Here is a 20,571-nt window from a genome sequence, read left to right as displayed (position 1 = left end):
TATTCATGTCTAAGAATGATGTCATAAATAGGTTTTGAAGGTTCATGCAGCAGCACTCACTGAAATATTCTCTTACCAGAGTATTGCATTAGGCTGGACTTCTAGTAAACTGTACTGAGCACCATCGTGCAGAACTGCTGAGTATGAGTATGAGTGTGCCTGCACGTGTGTTCTTGAGTGCATGAGTTTGTGTTCTTTCTACGAGCTGAGACTCTTTCCCTTCTCTTTGTACCAAAATGTCTTACTGTGTGTGTGGATTTGTGCATCAGAGTGTGATGTTTTTGAATGACTAAAAACACAGATAAGAGTGATAACAGCACTTAGAGGAAAACTACCTTGACATCTGTAAAGCGGCTAAGAAAGAGTGTTTTTTTTTTTATGGATGTGTGTGTCAGAAACATAGCCGTCCTGTGTGTGACACTAAGCCGTTCACTGCCTCTCAACAACGTCACAATAATAACAATGCTCCTCTCTCCTCCTGTCTGCCTTTCGTCTATCTGTCACTTTCAGGGCACTCAGCTCATCTTTAATGCTGCCAAGGAGCTGGGACAGCTGTCCAAACTGAAGGTATGATATGTTCTTACACCGTTTTCCTGAGCGCTTTAGATTTGTCTCTAATTGTTTGGAAAATGTGAGAAAGGCTGTATGTTTGGACAAAGTGGTAATTTTGGTCTGTGTTTTTTCTTTACATTGTCTCCAGGAGCACATGGTTCGCGAGGAGGCTAAAGCACTGACACCAAAGCAGTGTGCTGTGATAGAGCTAGCCCTGGACACCATCAAGGTACAAACACTTACATTCCATTTAAAGCCAGCAGTGGAAAATAATGCAGTTTACTCAGGTGCATGTTTTGAGTTTGAGTTTCCATACCTTACTTGAGTATTATCCCCCAGAGGATTAATAAATTCAGAAAAAAATGTAAGGAGAGGTCATATGTTTTCTATAATTATTATATATTTTCTATATTTATGATATTCACCTCTTTAAAGTTACTGACCTAAATAACAGAGGTTCAGCCAATTGGTGCTTATAGTCTCACAATCAGTGAAACAGGGATCACCTGAGTGCAGTGAAGGTGTCTCAAGTGATTGAGGTCTAAAGACACCTGTGTCTGGAAGGTCCTGTCACTGGTTAATCAGTATTTTTCGCTACCGTTACACCATCAACACAAAGGAACACTCCAAGCGTCTCAGAGAAAAGGTTATGAAGAAAGTCAAGGTTAGTGAAATCCATCATCAAGACATAGAAGGAATATGGCACATATGTAAATCTGCCTAGATCAGGTCTTCCTCACAAACTGAGTGACTGTGCAAGAAGGAGACTAGTGAGAGAGGCCACCAAGACCCCTATGCCTACTCTAAAGGAGTTACAGCTGCAGCTGCTATGATGGGAGAGACTCTGCATACAACAACTGTTGTCCAGGTTCTTCATCAGTCAAAGCCTTATGGGAGAGTGGCAAAGAGAAAGCCACTGTTGAAGAAAACTTAACTGAAGTTCGCCAGAAGGCATGTGGGAGACTCCATGGTCAAGTGGGAGAGAGTCCTTTGGTCTGACAAGACAAAAATGGAGCTTTTTGGCCCTCAGACAAGACCCTGTGTTTGGCAGGCACCAAACACTGTGAAGCACTGCAGTGGTGGTATCATACTGGTGGGATGCTTCTTAGCAGCTGGCCCTGGAAGGTTTGTAAAGGTAGAGGGTAAAATGAATGCGGCAAAATATGGGAAAATCCACGAGGGCAATCTGATTCAGTTTGCCAGAGAACTATGGTTTTCCATCAAGACAATGACCTGAAGCATACAGCAAAAGCTACACAGAAGTGGGTTAAAGACAATAAGGTGAATGTTCTGGAGTGGCTGAGTCAAAGCACAGACCTCATTACAATAGCCTAGATTCCAATAGAGAATTTGAGGTTGAGCCAACTTGCATTTGTAAGAATGATTTTTTTTTGCTTCTGCATAAAATGGAGGCACCACAGTTTCTGTGATTAACTGACAAGTGCCTGAAGTAGCTGCTTGAAGCCTTGATTTCCAGTATTGCTATTTGGCTCATGCTTTTACAAATAAAGAATAAGTACTGCTTATGCTTATGCTTATGACCTCCTGATCTCATCTAGAAGTTGAGGGACATTTTGACCTAACAGCATCATTCAGTGCTGGTTGGGATGACATAGATTAGCCTGATGAGCCTAGCTGTCATTGCTAACTGCTAATTAACCTAGTGTGTGTCCATGAAGCTTAGGGTTGCTTCAGTGCTTTACCTTGTTTATTGCACAGCTTGCATGACCAGTGTCCAATTCCTGACACTGTGGTGTTTGAAGAAACCTGAAATAGTCCTGTATCTTTGCTTTTAGTCTTGCTGGCAGTAGATGGGCACCATGATCCTTGTTAATGGTGTTAGTACCCATTTGGTTTTAGCTTGTAAGGCATGTGCTGCATCATGCAGTTTTACGACTGCTGCCATCTGCTGGCTTTTTTCTTAACTGCACCATGGTAGATGTATATTTTAAAACTGCCTTCACAGCATTTACAGTCATAGCGATTCTCTAACCTCTGTACCAATACATGTATCAGCAAGGTGAACTTGACGATATATTGCCGTAATGATCTTTTGAGCACAAGCCTATTCACAGTAGTAGTCATGATAACAGTATATAGTGACATATATGAACATTTAACAATCATTAACTGTAGTTAAAGCAGTGTTTTTGAAGCCATGCACTGTGAGAGTAATTCTCTGTGTTAAAGTGTGGTAAATGATGGCAGTTCAAAACTTTGTCCTGATCTTTTCCAGGAATCTTTTGCATTAAGAAATAAGTCAGCAGCTGTAATCTATATCTCCTGTCTCACTGTTAGCAATACTTCCACGCTGGTGGTGTGGGTCTGAAGAAGACTTTCCTGGAGAAGAGTCCTGACCTCCTGTCGCTCCACTACGCCCTGTCGCTGTACACGCAAGCTACAGACAAACTCATTAGGACCTTTGTCCAGTCTCAGACCACACAAGGTAACCTTTGCTTTCTGTGTCTTTGGGAAACTTTAGAATCTCTCTTTATCCAGTGTCTTCATTTTTTTTAATCTTACATAATTTCCTGATTCAGATCATTAAATCAACATTTGTGCTCTGCTTTCTCAGAGGAGCTCCTCAATGTCTCCCACCCCTCTGTTGATGTTAGGGTTTTCCAAAAGCTCAGCTCCATTTACTGAAAAATATCTTCCATGTTTTGTAGAGCATAAAGCTGATGCTGCAGCTATGTAATATTTTCTCTCTTCTCAGAAGTGCTGAGTCTCCTGGTAGACAGCCTCTGGAAACACAGAGACTACTCTTTACATGATCTGACAGCTATTTGCAATGAAATAATAAATACCCACCCCCTCTTTTTCGGTTGCTACTCAGCCTCCATCCTACAGTCTCATAACAACCATCATCTCTTAGGAAGAGCTGATGCTGATGACTTGTCCCTGAGCACCACTGGAAGAAAAGCTACTTGAGTGGATGATGGTTTAAAATTTAATCAGCAAAACACTATGGAGTTTATAGAGCGAGTTTTAGGAACATATCTTTTTGAGCTTTGAATGTTGCAGGATTATGCAGCAGAGGAGGTATATAAATGCAAAGAAAGATTGAGATAATTTTCAAATGACAATTTCTCCCATTTTAGGGCTACAACTCATCAATATTGGTCTGTTTTCTGCTTTCTGTAAACCTCATGTTTCTACATGTTTCTTCTTTCTCTATCCACTCCCTCCTTCTGTCCCATCTGTGGGTCAGTGTTCGGCGGGAAGGGGGTCAGGTTCACCACTAGTGAGGATGTTTACCCAGAAAAGGGTATGTGGCACTCAGGCTCAGGGCCTGAGACATCCAAGACTACCAGAAAAAGTCTCCAAAACCAAAGCCCCAACTCTACCCACCCTCCACCCCCAACCATGTGCATCCTGAAACTCCCCCTGCCTGCTCAAACTCATCCTAACAGACAGATGCAATGCAAAGACTGATCATACTCTCTCTCTATCTCTGTATTCTCCTGCACTCACATACTGTACATGCCAGTCCCAACAATAAGAGCATAGACTTTATGCATTCATGCATGTAATGTACACGCTGATGTCGGACTGTACAGAGCTGCACTGAATACATACGACACAGACTGTATGTATGAGCAGACACTGAAGCATGATGCGCTGACATCAGACCAAAAAGAAACAGAAATGCATTAAAGTGTGGAGGACTCCTGATCCAGCATGATGTCACACAGAGGCCCGAGGGCTGGACGAGTGTGCGCGTGCGTGTGTTTTCATGTGTTTGAGTGACTGATCCGAGCAAATGTGACTGAATGAAAGTGTCCTTAAGGTTGTTGAAGCAGAAGCGCAGTGCATCAGTTGATTGTCCATCCACACAGAGAGGAAACCCCCCCATGTTTTCCCACTCTCACACACTGCATCTGAAATGAAAGACAGTGATGAAGAGGGTGAGGATTAGGATGAAGATGATGATGGCTGTCGGCTCAGTTTGTCTGGGAGGGCTCCCTGTCCTTGCCTGCTCTGTAATCACACACAAACACAAACACAGGCACATACACATAGCTCCCACGTGCAGAGCAGCTCTCCCTTCAGCAATGATGAGGAAGAGTGCTCAACTCATCCTCTCTCCACATATTAAACCAATCACAAGCAGTCCCTCAGGTCAGGTGGTCTGATTTCTGTCACTTTGTATTCCTGTCAAAACAATCTGACTCTTACTCACTAGACTCACTCAGAATTATGCAGGAGCTACAGTTCAGCTTAAGAATTTGTTCAAGTTTAAAGCTCCCTTGAGGAGTTTTTAGCTGGTTATGAAATTAAATGAAATTAATATTGATGTCTCTTTAGGAGCTGCACGAGAAAATGAAATCATTGGTGACAGGATTGATTATGTCTTGATTGTTTTATAAATGTCTTAATCTGCTGCTGGGGGTAGGTGTCAGATAATTTGATTGACAGCAGCTTGTCCAAATAGCCATTTTTTTTTCCACTGCCAATATTCTGAACTAGGTATAAATTTGATTGCTAAAAGAAGCAATAGATTTTTTTTGTCAGAAAAACTACTTACAGATGTACATGATTCATCATTGTCATCAGGTACATTGTATAAATCTACACCGTTTTGAGTGAGTAAAATGAGAGAACCAAAACAACATAAACCTACAAGTATAAAACGTTCTTAAACCCATAGCTAATCAATAAAGCCATCTCAAGACACTTTACAAAGACAGCAAGTCTAGACCATCCTCTCCATTAATCCACCATGAAATCAGCACTAAGCAATATTTGGCAAACTTTCAGTGGCATGGGAAAAACATCCTTTACTGGGTGGAAACCTTAAGCAGAACAAGGCTCTTCCTCACAGGTTTTTCCTTTAATTTGATGCTCCAAAATCTCAAGCACACTTATGGTCATCTCAGTTTGATGGCAAAGGAATTAACAATACTGAAAACTTAAAGCTCTGAAGAAGGATAAAACTTTATTGCATATCAACTTGCATTGTTTAGCTAATGAGAGAAGTAAACTAGAAAAGCACTCAGAGAGGGCAGACCTCCGCTATTAGCCCTATCTCCCAATAGTGAAGAATCCTTGAAAAACATTCCTGGATACAGACCGTAATCCAGATCACTCCCAAAATCGAATTCGCCAATTACTCCCTCCCCGGTGGGGTGGAGACACGGTGAGGAAAAGCATTGGCTTCACTACATGTGGACTGTCATGGCGGAAGCACACATGGTCTCACCGGATGACTAAAAGTCATGGCAGAGGGTGAATATTCCTCTATTCCTCCCAGTATTGTGAGTATTCTCGCTACAATTCGCCGTCTTTCTCTCTGTTACGCTCCGATTCATCTCCTCGACTGGGCGTGCGTCTTTCAAAGTCTATAGACTCCAAAACTTTGAATAAACATACTAAAAACATGCAGCTGTTACTCATGTCCGCCATCTCCTGGTGTAAAGTGGTAACAGCGCAGACCTCCGCCATTAGCCCTATCTGCCAATAGTAAAGAATCCTTTAAAAAGGATCCAGACGGTGATCTGGATCAGTCCCAAAATCTAATCAGTTCTTCCTTATGCCATATCTGACATTTCCTGAAAATTTCCTGAAAATTCGTCCATGACTTTTTGAGTTATGTTGCTACCTTACAAACTAACTAACTAACTAACTAACTAACTAACTAACTAAGTAACTAACTAACTATCTAACAAACCCGATCACATAACCTCCTTGGTGGAGGTAATAAGCAAAAATAAGCAACCAAATGCCCACTGATGAATTTTAAACCCTGCTCTAATCTAAATTAAAACTTGGATTAATTGCAACAAAGCATTTCATGAAAGTACAATATCCTGATAAAAATCCATTGATACCCAATGTCCAACAATTGGTAGCCTGTGTATTAAGATGTGAGCTCCTGAAATCTAAAGGGGATGCATTATGATTATCAAGTGGGGTCTAGCTGTAGACTGTACATCTCTGACGGCCACTCTCACATACCGTTTATCTGAGACACCATATACCTCAGAACAGAAATGCAGTATTTGTTGGTACATTTTTCCATTTTCTGTTTGTTTGTATTTGACTTAATTCATAAACAAAGTCTGGCAGTTACATTCATGAAATAACCACACTGAAAACATTGCAGGCTAAGCAACATTTTCATGCATAAAACAGAGAAAAATGTGAGAAGTCTAATCCTGGATTTGATTATATTAAGACCCGTTTAAAAAGTAGTTACACAAACGGTGGCTTGCTTTAGCTTAATGAGCTCTAGCTAAAGTTGACGTAGCTATGCTGGCTACATGATTAACATAACTACATCAGGCAATGTAGCTCAGTTAGCTTTAGCAACTTGAGCTCAGCAAACATAGCTCAGTAGCTTGGCTACTTAAGCTATGTAGTAATGTTAGATACATTAGCTATATCATTAGCTTAGCCATATAAGCTATGTAGCTACATTAGCTATTAAGCTATGTTAGCTTATCATAGCTAATTTAGCTTCACCAGATGTTGCTAAAGTAGACATAGCTATGTAGATATGTAACTTATGTAGGTGCTTTGTGAGCTTAGCTTTAGCGATAATAGCTATGTAGCTACATAGCTCCATTATCTATATAGCTTATGCAGCTATCAAGTTGTTTGCTGTGTTAGAATGTTTTCATGGAGGATGAGCAATTTTTCACTGAACAGACTTCTTATTAGGCCTTATTGAACATTTTGTAAATAGGTTTTGCAGGTCAGGTTTTTAACTTTCAACTCTTGGTATTCTAACCATTACCTTAACCTTTATCCTAACCCTAAATGAAATTTTAATCCAATTTTTTTTTTTTTTTTTTTTTTTTTTTTTTTGAAAGTTTTGGCATGTATTTCTGTTTTGAAATATTGCATCTAATATGAACAGTCTGTGTGAGTGGCTGTCAGAGACTGCAGCCAGACTGGTGGTTAATTATTTCACATTTAAGTATTTTTCTACATATTACTTTAGTATCCAGAGTGTTTACCCAACCCACCAAATGCCAGCCTGGTCCTCTTTTCATGGTTCACCTCTATCTGAAAACCCAAAATCTGACAGTCTGTTCAGAAAATGAGCTCGTTGTGACATCACAATGTGTCATTATAATACCTTCACCTCACCTGGTATCTCAGTCCATAGATCTCCACCCACAGCCATAGAGGCACACAGCTCTAACTGTGTTGGCGCACCCCTAAGAGTGGGACAGGGTGATAAGGAGCTAATTTACATTTAAAAAGACACACCCCAAAGACCTTCATTTATATTTAAGAGGTGGAAAAGGGCTGTGATATGTCACCTTTAATATTTGCTGTCCAAATTCCATACATTTGAAAAAAAAGTTCTGATCTAAAAAGTGACAATAACTTAATAACCTCAATCTAGTTAGTCACAGTCTGCTACTGAAATAAATAAATCAATAAATTCACACTAATGTCTCCTTTTGATCTAAAATAGAGAGTAAGATCTTAAACAAGAATCATTACTTCTAACATATAAACTGGACTAAATCAGTATGGACAGGACACCTCTTTGTTGACAAGACAAAGTCACCAAAATCAAGGAGAGCCAAAAGTTCTTCACAGGAGATTTAAATAATACAAGGCTTCAAACTGCCTCTTTTAAATTTCATAGATTCTTTTTTACACCCAACCAATGTCCATTCCCTTTTACTCAACTTCAGAGAAAAATAGAGATAATAGAGAAAATAGAGCTCTAAGTTACAGTTTTAAACTAGTGTCTGAGGAGTTTCAAATTATGATGCTTTTCTTTGCTCCTATACTGGAGGTGTGTTTCAAAGCAGTGTGTCTTCAGCCTCCCTGCCAGCTGCTGGATGTCCTTGACTGTAACAATGACACGAATTAATTTCTTTCCAAGCAGATTTCAATGCATATTTCTGCAGTCGTTCCAACCATTTTACAGCAGATGATTAAAAGATGAGCTGGATGACTGAACAAAGCTCAGGGGGATTTCTTCTTATGTACTTTACTGCTGCCGATCAGTGATGACTGTTGTTCCTGTGCACTGCAGGCTGTGAGTTGCATTATCTGAAAATGAATTAATCAGGGGTCATTTGGAATTATGCAGCAAGCTTTACACTTTTGAGAAATCACAGTACAAGTTTTGGATTTTATGTCTAATCTGGTGAAGATGTGCAATATGTTAGAAATTTTGCAGCTCTGATTGCTGTGTTTATTAGAAGAAAAGCTTGCATTTTCTTGGCAGCATCTTTATGCCTCCCAGCCAGCAAAGTTTCTTTCTCATCTTGTATGGACATCCTCCACAGAGGAGACAAGGCCAGATGGATGACTGCTGCTCTCTTTGGTCCTGTTGGCAGCAAGAGCAACAATCCCATAATGCTCCCTGGAGAGATGCAGGCAGCAGCATGCCAGGAACACTCTGCCGTCTAACTCCCACAGACACCTTGTTTAGTGGGCGGCTGGTTGAAAACGCAGCACACACATAAACACACACCACAAAGACACCGTCGACAGAGCGAAGACACTAATTAAAACATTGAAAATTAATGTCCATCTGTCACTGCATCCTTCTGGAGATGTGGATCTCAACCACTTGTTTAGCAATGAAACCACACAGAACACAGAGGAAAGGTTAGTCCATTGTCTCCCTCCCAGACAAAAGAGTCAAAGCTATCACTATCTTTTGCTCTAAAACATTCTTTCAAACACAGACAGTAACAGTCTTACTAATACTGATACTTATAGTTTGACTAATATAGATACTGATACTCTAGTACAGATACATGGTCAAGGACCCCAGAACACTAACGGTTCAGGTCCAGGGCCAAAATAAATTGTAGGGTTAGTGTAACAACTCAGATCATGTTTGGAAATTAAGGTTAAGAGAAACCTCTGACTCTAACAATCCTAAACTGAGCGCTGGTATTGGCTTTTTGCATCTGATTGCACAATATCTGTCCTGCCCCAGCCACTCCTGTCCACATAGTCCAAGTGGAAATCTCTATAGAGCAAATTTTGTTCAAGGAAAACTTAAAAGCCATAAATACCAGCAGCATTAGAGATCTTGAAAACATCTAAGCATTAAATAGCATATTCCGTAGCAATGTAATTTGTAACAGAAGCCCTGAATGGGCTAAAAGGCCAGAAAACTCCAGTGTTATGGTTCAAATGTGACCAAATTCAACTGAATGAGTCCTGAAGATAGAAAAAGTACTTGAGCACTCATGCCTCCATCTGTAGTTTTCCATCATATGAAAAAAATGTGCCAGGAGGATTTTATAGGCATCCAGGCTTTTGTCTGCTTGTCCAGAGAAAAACCTCTTTCAGTCACAGCTATAACAAGTTTCTCTTTTTGTGAACACTTTGAGGTGACTTTATTTATCAGAGTCATTGGTGTATGTGTTAAGTAGATTTAAGATGCAGATCCACGTTTTTTTGTTTTTTGTTTTTTTTTTGTGCTGCGCTAATAGCGCGGGTTTTAACATTGGAATTGCACCTACTACTCCTCTTTTGAAACTAATCTACTAAAGAATTTACACTGATGAGAAAAACTGCCCTCAGATTTCACCAGCCCAGAACATTTAGCCTATGTTTTGCTACAGGCCAAATGAAACATCAGTGGCTGTGCGCTGATATCACCAACAGCACAATGACAGTGAGACAGAACAAAAGAAAATGACAATTTTCAGACTGAAAACACATTCCTGCAGAGACATGCAGCAAAATGCACACCCGTCAACACATTAGACAGTTATGAGAGGAATGTGTGTGATTCAGAGACTGGAAAATAGGAAAAACAACACAAACGCATCTGTACCTCTGCTGTTGTAACTAAATCACACATTATTATCAGACAAACTAGTAGGTTTGGAAATCAGTCACCGGTCAGTTAGAGCGGGTAGCAGTCAGTCCGTATGGCATTTAACTTCTGCTGCTTAAATCAATATTTTATCAATTAACTAATTTGTACATTCAGGATATTTTCTTTATAGTGACTAAAACAGACATTTTAAACTTATAATCACACATTTACACAGACGTGATCTACAATTAGAATTAACAGATTGGGGGTATAACTGACTTTTGCATCATCACAGATGTTTATGTGAGACAGCACAAGTCTGTTATAAGATACTACTGTGTTCTTTACACTCTTTTACAGGTAAATCAAATTATTTTTGGACAAGTGCTGTGTTTATTTTCACCAAATCGCTGTGCATAAAAACAATCTCTACATATGTGCTCGCACTCTCTCTTTCAAAAGGATTATCAAACAAAACACTAGAGAAACATGTGCCTTTGCTGCAACTGCTCTGTCTGACAGCAGGACTCAATATCTTTGACTAATTTTGTAAAACCATAACATCTCCATGCTGAACTAGTGTTGCTTCATTGTTCAGAAGCATAAACAATTTACAGACAAACCACTTTAGTAAACAGACAACTAGTTATCTCACACAGATGAACTTCCTCTGAGAACACTGTAAAGAGATGAGCCCGTCTGTAAACTTTCTCTATGAGCTGATTAATCAAAGGTATCAATGCGTGCTGCTCCAATCTTTGATCACGTACCGTAAAATAAATGACATTTCAAACTCATTACTGCTCCACAAATACTTGAGCTTACTTTCAGCTTGAATGTTTTTTCCTTAACAAAATAAATTATTTCTTTCTGATAGGTCAGAGACATGGAAATTTAAACTGAATCTATTTTCTTTAGAAAATACAACTTAATTTAGATATCTGGTTATAAGTTGTGCTATCCTTCACAGACAGAGTGTGAGACACTGAACTGTGTCTCTCTTCTTCCCCTTTCTCGTCCCTCCTCTGACCATGCTTGGGTAAAAGCCTTAATCAAGGAATTGGTGTGTCCACCTGTCCAGATCCATCTGAGCATGTTTTGACCTGATCTGTGTCAGGGGATCTTCACTGACCTTCTCCAGCGTCTCTCCTTTCTTCTTCTCTACCTCTAAATAAGCACCCTGCATCCTCCCAGACACCTGCGTCTATGAGTGGGCACAAATCACTGTTCTTACTGAAAATAAATTATTACATATCAATGGCTGAAACTATACAATGGCAATGATATTGTAAAGTGTCCTAAAATGATCACAGTCATAGTAAGATCTTTAGCTATAAGCGGCCTAATGGGGTAATCATTAAATGTTTGACATCTCCCTGTATTACAGACTACAGCAGTACCTCTCATTATAAAACAATTATGCCCACTCATAGCAGCTTTGTCTGACTGTCAACTTTCAGGCCATAACATATGCACAAGCAGATCACTGTGCTTTCAGTCAGATTCTCCTGTTACACATTCATAACTCTAATACATTAGATATACTCCTCATCAAAGCTCTGTGTAATATTCAAAAGTTACAGCCAAATCCATTTCAATGTTCACTGAATTGAATTGAAATGTAGTTGGTCTTTAACTTCTCAAAATGACGAGGAGAATTTGGGGTGTGTGGGAGGCACAGTGGTTTGTGTTAGTGTTTGGTCTGTGATAGGAGCTATAAGGGATTCACGTTTCCACATGCAAAGATTCTCATATGGCGCTCTGTCCGCTCCGTCAGGCTCTGGGGTTGATGATGCTGTTGGAGAGGTGTCCATCCATGTTGAGGTTTTCACCCACCCAAATACTGGAGAGCATAAGGTCACAGTCAAAGGTAAGAAACAGATTTTCACCTATAGAAACCAACCCACAGACCAGTTAACATCGGAGATGATTTAGATAAGAAAACATTAGTTTAATAACAAAGCAACTTACCTGCTTTACAATCACATCACAGTTTTACAGCATATGATAAGCTTCTAGATGAACCATGAATGGTAAAGAGCTTACCTGTCAAAAGATCTCAGTTTTAAAGGGATCACAGATAACTCAACCCACTGATGAGATCACTATGATCCCCTTGGGTCAGTGAGGTTAAACAATTGAGTTGTGTTAACTTAAAAAATCCAAACAGCTATTTCTGCTATATGTTTCTGAGTTGATAGAACAGATTTTTAGTTTTCATTAAATGTACTTGATTGCTTTAAGTATTTTTTGTCATTGTTCCTTAATTATTTTACAATCATCTTACGACTGCAGGGTTTTCCCAGAATGCCTTTGGGCATCAGACTCTTTTGCACCATGAGTGAAGTTGCCCTCTCAGTTAGAAAAGTTCCATCTGTGGGGACCATCTTCAACATAGCCAAGATATTTTGGATATTGGGAGACAAAATATATGATGGCAATAACTAAATATATTTTTTTGAAGACTAATAATAGTTAAAATTCCTCATACTCTAACTTTTGAAAATGTTACTTTATGTTATTCTTCTTTTTGCAAATCTTAAGGATGCTTAAAAATGGTAAACCCCACAACTTTAACTATTAATTCTATTTTCAGAATTACTTTGCCAAGGATAAGGCACATTTCATATGAAAGTGGACGGTTTCACAGTTTTCAAGAGGGGAACCGGAGTGTCATAATTTGTCAGTACAACGTGTTTACAGTTTTAGATTATTTTCTTTAATTCAACTTTATTCATAAACACAGTCTGGCAGTTACATTCATGACTTAACCACACTAAAAACATTACAGACTAAGAAACATTTTATAAATAAAACAGAGACAAAGGTCAGAGCTCTAATCCAGGAATAAATTATGTATAGACCAGTTTTAGAAGTAGATAGATGAGCAGTGGCTTGCTTTAGCTTCAGTAGCATTAGCTAAAGATAACATATCTTCACCAGCTACGTAGTTAATGTAGCTATGTGAGCTAATGTAGCTAAGTAACTTTTACCAACAGGAGCTTTAGAAAACGTAGCTAAAGCTAATGTAGCTACAGAGCTCATGTAGGTACAGTAGCTTTGTAGCTTTGTTCATATAGATAAACATGTGTTTTGTTAGCTTAGCTTTAGCTACGTTAGCTTCATTATCTGCATAGCTTGCAGAGCTATCATAGCAAGGTACATAACAAGGTTTTTTTGGGAGGACAAGCTGTTTTCCTGTAAGCAGACTTTTTACTCAACTTTATTAAACATTTTGTTATTAACTTTAGGTATCCTAACCCTCACCTTAACCCTAAATGTATGTTTAATCTGATTTTTGACATATATGGTCTGCAGCCAGGCTGTCTTTCCAGATTTCACAATATTGAATGAATACTGATAAATATGGTTTTGTGGCATATATAATCAAAGAAGGAGAGTTTCTTTCAAATTGGTCCAAATTCATTAAAAATATATAAAGCAAGTTTAGTTAAAGGGTCTTCATCTGTCATGAAATAGATGGTATAATGCCATAAATGATCATAAATGATCACCAAGAAGAGCTTAGAAAAGGGGAAAACACATGACTGTTATTGGCATGATATATACATTTTTATAATCTCTGATGTCTTCATAAATACATACAGATATAGTTGTGAAGTAAAACTAAAACCTTCTTCTCTGTTTTACAAAAACAAAAAAAAAGTAGACAATATTTCCAGTATTTTCTTGTTCTGCACTCTATCACACTTTTTCTCATTTCTCACACATTTTCTCCACATAAATCTCTTGCTCGGTCTCACCCACACCTTCCCACTCTCTTTCCCTCTGTTTCCTCTCACTCTCTCCTCTTCTTGCTTTGTCTCAGTGGTGGCTGCCAATGACCTGAGGTGGCAGACGCAAGGAATATTCCGGCCTTTTGTGGAGGTCTATATCATCGGCCCACACCTCAGTGACAAGAAGAGGAAGTACGCCACCAAGTCCAAGAACAACAGCTGGGCTCCAAAATACAACGAGACCTTTACCTTGTGAGTAATCGTACGGATACGTAGTTCCGCTTTCTAAAACCTTAAAATGAAACAAAGAAAGGCCAAAGGAAGTTTAAAGTTGATTGTCACTCATTTAAAATGTTATATGGCTTGGTGATTTGAGATATTTGCAAGTTCTTGTTTTAAATAGTAAGCTATCTTTTTTACAAAGTAAATCAAATACATATTTATCTGCCTTTTCATTTAGAGTGATTCTGCATCCTTAGTTCAATACTTTTCCATTTGTTATACCATAGTTTTGTAGACCAAAGTCTCTTTTTCAAGGGATGCCCTGGAAGAATGCCTTTAAAAATTATACAAAATATATTCATGCAGGTAAAAAACATAGGGAAAAAATACTTCTTGGTCAAACACATATTCATATTTACAAACTTAGATTATCTTTAGATTATTCAAAATTGTTCTTTTAGTTGCTCTCTCTTGGTTCTTCCATGATGCCATTTGAGACAGAGAGAGAGCTGTTGGTTGTCATTTGAAAACTACTCCACATGGTTGGTGCAGAAATACTAAATGCAGTCTCCCCCCATTGAACCTTTTTTTTATTGACCCAGTTTTGAGATATGGTTTAATGGCAAAAGATGTTTGTAGACAACAGCGTGATTATGTAAGGAGGGAGTTTACCATTCACTGTCCTATAAATAAACAGAGTACTGTGCTGCTTTCTGCTTTAACCCAACGAAGGCCACCCCACAGAGAAATTCAGGTCACAATGGTTGTTTCAAAATCTGTGACCTGAGATAAAGCGAAGAGCGCTGTGATAAAAATGGCATCCAGTGGCCTCAGGACAGAAACATTTGCATGTGTGTAGAGTGTGTCAGAATTGCAGCCTGCATGCTCTTTTTCTGTTTCTTTCTGTTTTGTACACCTACGCCTTAAAACTGGAAGTTTAGAGCAGTTTAAAGTTATACGCTGTGCACCAGCTCTACCTAAGGTGTGTTTGGGTGTAAACTTTTTCACATAGGATGGAGCAGGTGTAAATTAAAATGTAGCAATTATTAATGGAAAGCACAAGCAGTGGTTTTTAAATGTAACATAAAAGCAGCACAGCTTGTATACAGATTTATCAATGAAAACATATAAAGACAAATTTCTGTGATCAGACTTTCAAAACTATTACTCAGGCAGTGGGCCAATAGAAAGGTTTCATTTTAGCACATGAGCTCTGTTTGAATAAACAAAATAATTTCCCCTCTATGTAAGGTCTCTCAGACAGAAAGAAAGAACCATACCTGTCTGCAGGTGCAGATTGTTGAGACTGCACACTCACATTGTTAGAAGCTTTACAAATGGCTTCACTTCAGTGTTATTTTCTATATGAAAAAAGTTACATTTTCTTTTCTCCATTGTAGCACCCTGAGTAATGAGGAGGGGCCCGAGTGCTATGAGCTGCACGTGTGTGTGAAGGATTATTGCTTTGCCAGGGAGGACCGCACTGTTGGTATGTCTGTCCTGCAGCTGAAGGACGTGGCCTCCAAAGGCAGCGCTGCCTGCTGGCTACCTCTGGGTAAACGCATCAACATGGATGAGACAGGCCTCACTGTCTTGCGTATCCTCTCTCAGCGCAACAACGATGATGTGGCCAAGGAGTTTGTCAAGCTCAAATCCGACCAGCGTTCCGCTGAGGAGGGCAAAGGCTAAGAGACACAAAAGAATTAGAATCAACCTATCTAAAGCTCAGACATCGCCATCTACTGCCCTGGAGCTCCTCTGAGCCACTGCTAGCCACTGCCCTGATGATCCAGAGTTGTAAAAGCACAGATAAGACAACAGCAACACACATCCACTGCCGTAAATACATTGAGTCCGGTGGAAAACAGATTGCTTAAGAAGTCAACACTAATTATGTTTAAAAAGCACCCATGTCTTTATTGTTGGAGATATCATCGCTTATTGTTTTGATGACAAATTCACAGAGTTAAATCATAGAGCATTTACCTCTTTTCCTCTATCTGCAGAGGTTGGTAATGCTTATTATTACACACATACACAAAAGCACGTCCTGATTGACAAGTTAGGGTGAGAAACATCTCGTAGCCTTTAATATTTTTCTGTATTTCTCACTTCTCGCTGCCTTTATTTTTTCCCCTTTTACGCTTTTCTCTGCTCCTTTTCCTTGACCTGCAATCACTCAAAGAAAGGCACCACTAGTGCCAACAGATAATCCCTGAAATCTGCCAAGACCAGCCCTAAGCACAACAGGACCAACTGTCAGACAGACCTATTGATAATAACAAAACGGCTGCAAGGCCTGAAACATTCCAGATATCACAAAAAGCAATATTTAGTCATGAAAAATTAAATATTTATTTTCCGCTTTCTTCCTCCAAATTATATTTATATTTATAAATCATAGTATATAATATATGAAGGAAGTTATATACAGGATTGTTTGATGGACGTGTAATGCTTGAAAGATTGTCTTTGTCTTTTTTGTCCGTCTACCCAGTAACAGAGCACACTGCCTGACACCCACAATGCCTTCTGTCTTGTTGACCCTCGTAGAGTTTCTGTCTCCTACACAGCAACTGTATAGAGAGATGAATCTGATGAAATCATGCCTTCGAGCACCGAGATTCATCAGACTTTCTATGTGTGTGAGATTGGGTATGTATTTGTGTGTGCGTGTTTGTACAATGTTGACCTCATGTCGCCCGTGTTGCCTGTTACCTGCAAATGTAATCACAGGAAGCCATCACAAGCAGAGAACATCACACAGAGGGGGATGTTCCCTCTCAAATGAGCTCTTTTAAGTGTCTTTTAATTTGGGGAGGGGGCATCTTGTATCTTTTATGAATAATTGAGTCTTACTTTAGTGTAACTCTAAACATTCCATGGCTGTGCAGCCCCATAATGGTAGAAGAAAAACTTTACTGCCACTTTATTCTCTTTAATATATATATATATATATATATATATATATATATATATATATATATATATATATATATATATATATATATATATATGATAATTATATGATAAAAAGTACACAACATGCATCCCACCAGTCACTAATGACCTAGCACCCAGGGTCATTACTGATCGAGCTGCAGGTGCTGAAAGCCTGCTCTGTCACACTGAGCACACAGACCTCTGCTAAAGGGCTGCAGATCCAGACCAAAGCAGGTTGGGATCTGACATTTCAAAGAGGGCCTACAGGTTAGTAGAAAGTAGTGATTTAGAAGCACAGGGTCTTAGAAAGCACCCATAACAACAAAATGGCACTACATTGTTTTACTGTTGATCCCCTGGGGTTCTTTAAAGATGTCTTTTAATTCTGTGGTTCTCAACAGGTGGGCTAAAAGGCTGGTCACAAAGCCATGTTCAGTGTGTCTTTTAAAACGTGTTTGATTTGTTCTGACAGGTATTAAGTACCATTTGAGATCCAAAACTGCATTATTTTCCATTAAGTGTCTGATTTGTTAAAAAAATATTCAAGTTCTCATTTAGGAGTTGATAGTGGGTCCTGAGACTAGACCAGTTGAGAACCACTGCTTAATTGACCCCTTGTTAAGCCTCACCCTCCTTGGTAACTGTTACTAGGTTGGACAAAGTCTCTTGTCACTGGGCTTTTTTCTGTTTGAAGCAGTTGATATTATTCTGTGATTTAACAAACTTTTATTTATATTCATTAAGGCCTGAGCACTGAGGGTGAGGACCCTATAGATTTTGTAAGGATTATTCACAATTTTATTCCATGATTTTTTTGTTGTTTTGTTTTCAAATTTGAAGGCCTTAACATATCCAAAAGGTCCTGAAACTTGACAGATGCATCGGGCCTTGAAAAAGTTCATATTTCATTGGCTTCTGACATAGATAATGGGAATTGGCTGGCTAGCACCCCCTAAAGCAGGATAAAAATTCAGCCCCTTAAGGCCATTTCCCCTAGAGAAATAACATTTGGTGCACATATTCAGCCTCCCAAGGCACACAAAAAAGTCTCTTATTATCATGGTGAAATCCCAACAGGAAGTCTGCCATTCTTAATCAAAGTGGGACGTTTGGTGTTTTTGGCCATTTTCAAGGGTCCTTCATGAATAAACTTGTCCAAGTGTGTAACTTGTCTGTTAACATTTTAAATTCAAGCTCAAAGAGTGACAGGTAACCTCCAAGTTGCATGGGCTAAAGACAAGGCTAAAGACAGAGATACAGTAGAGTTTATGAGGAAAACTCCAAATCTCTAAAAACTTTTACAATTTTACATTTAAAGGTGTCTGATGCTAGTGATGATGTTAGCCTTGCTCCCATGGCATTTCAACAAATGCTTTTTTTTCAGAAAGGGATAAGTGTTACACATTCTGATCTTCCTTTTTAGACCAGCACTTACGGTGTAACAATAATGTGAGTTAGCTACAGAATAGAGTGTATGCAGGTGTGTCAGTAAACAGCTTTATTTCAGCTGCTAACATTACAAGCAATGTACTGTAACTTTAGAAAATTTTCTGCTATGTGATGTTATCAGAGCATCACATATTGAGTGATACTCTTTGGTCTTACCTTTGAGTTTTCTTGGGTTGAATTTCCATCCACGAAGTCAAATCCAAAAAAGGCATTCTTCCTAATTAACCTTTGGTTAAGGAAGTTGGATTAAATAAACTCCTGGATTATGATGTGGATATCTTGAGTCACCCTTGCAAACACCCAAAGTGCACCTTTTCACCATAATGAAGTAACTAAATAAAGGACACAAATTTGCCACAACACTGAAAATACAAGAGAAAGTTCATCTAACTGGAAGTAACCGAGTAACAGTTGCTATGAGAGGCTCTCTGATTGGTGGGTAAGTGGACCAATCAGAGAGCCAACAAAGGGTCAATTTAACTTTTTTTTTAAAATATAAACGCCCTTTCTTTAGGAACAAAAAAGAACATCTTGTATGTGAAAAAAAAAACTCGACAGGCATGATGTTAAAGATCATGGACTTCAAAACGTTAGAAAAAAAGGTCCAGATTTGATAATTAAAGCATGATTTCTTCATTTTTGTTTTTATCCCTTGGTTTAAGTCGTCACTGCTGTGGGGTCTTTACCCTTAAAGCACTTGACTTCAACTTTTCATCAAACAGCCCCCCTCCCCCTTTTGAACAAGTTGTAAGAACTGAACTCTATGCATCCAATCAATAAAAAATCTACGTAGATGAGTCATTTTGAAGCAGTCTTATAATGTTTACATTGTGGATTCTTCTTCTTCTTCTTATATCAGCACAAGTGTTTGTCTGATATGTTGTAAATGCTGTCTCTATTGTAATGGGCCAAATATCACAGCTGTAGTGGAGACTGAAGTTTGTGTGTACAGCTTTAAAGTGTGGAGGAACTGAACATGAAGAGTAGAGATTGATTGTCATTGTTGGGCATTGTAAATAGCTCAGATGTAAAAACAAAAAAAAACAAAAATGTCAGATTATGTGAAGTGAAGTTTGCTGCTCTTTTTGTAGACTTGAATTTTGCTCTGGGTGACTGGGATGCTGGGGTTTATGTGTGTGGGTGCCCTATGTGGATATGTAGCTATTATTGGAAGATTTAGAAAGGCCCTGTACACGCTGGTGATGAACAACAAGCAATTTGCACTGATCTGATGATTTAACTTAAATAAGAGCCGCATGATACAGGGTTTGCTTCTGGCATTGTATGCCTTTTACCAAGAAAAAGTACCAATTTAAAGAGCTAAATCTAAACATGTCAGTCTCTCTCTCTGGTGTGTACAAGGCCTTTTATGTAAGGGGACATCTGCACAGTCTTTTAATACTTTAAATAACAGGTAACACAACTGTCACATAGCTGGAATTGCCACGAAAATATCTTTCTTAATTGCTGTTGACAATGATACTTTAGTGGAGGGCTTCTTCAGAGGCTCAGTTTGCTTGTTGGTTGTGTTGGACTGGCATGTTTAGTGCACACAGGGGTTAAGGATAAATGTAGAAGCACAATGAAAAGCACACAGACACAAAGCGGACAGATATGCATGATCCGTTCTGTCTCGCTGGCCAGGACACGCAGACAGACGCCTGCACAGCGACGCTGGTTGTGTACTTCCAGAAATGGTGCATGACAGGAAAATAAAACAAAAAAGTGTATTGTGCCAGCACGCATAATTATTTGATGTAAACTGCCATTTGTTGTCTCCTTTTTATTTTGATATTTCCTTATTGTTTTCTATTTTTCAAATGTTTGTGAATATATAAATATGTATTACTGATGATGTGTAGTGGTACAAAGTACTCGCATGAGAATTTTTTTATACACAAGATGTTTCTAATT

The 20,571-nt window shown here is 38.9% G+C and overlaps 1 protein-coding gene across 3 annotated transcripts in view; it reads left to right on the top strand.

The window, feature by feature from the left end:
• The window catches only part of unc13a (unc-13 homolog A (C. elegans)), a 70,883-nt gene extending 53,699 nt beyond the window's left edge, over positions 1-17,184 (top strand). For all 3 annotated transcript variants that reach the window (XM_041792087.1, XM_041792085.1, XM_041792084.1), the window contains 6 exons: positions 511-567; positions 701-781; positions 2,851-2,998; positions 12,084-12,176; positions 14,136-14,295; positions 15,666-17,184. In XM_041792087.1, the coding sequence (XP_041648021.1) occupies positions 511-567; positions 701-781; positions 2,851-2,998; positions 12,084-12,176; positions 14,136-14,295; positions 15,666-15,954 (828 nt within the window). In that variant the 3' untranslated portion in view covers positions 15,955-17,184. The remainder of the gene's footprint in view (positions 1-510; positions 568-700; positions 782-2,850; positions 2,999-12,083; positions 12,177-14,135; positions 14,296-15,665) is intronic.
• Positions 17,185-20,571: the final 3,387 nt, after the last annotated feature.

The sequence above is a fragment of the Cheilinus undulatus genome, linkage group 7 (genome assembly GCF_018320785.1).
Source record: "Cheilinus undulatus linkage group 7, ASM1832078v1, whole genome shotgun sequence".
NCBI classification, from domain to species: Eukaryota; Metazoa; Chordata; class Actinopteri; order Labriformes; family Labridae; genus Cheilinus; species Cheilinus undulatus.
The sequence above is the reverse complement of the archived record's forward strand: the minus strand, read 5'-3'. Positions and strand labels throughout refer to the sequence as shown.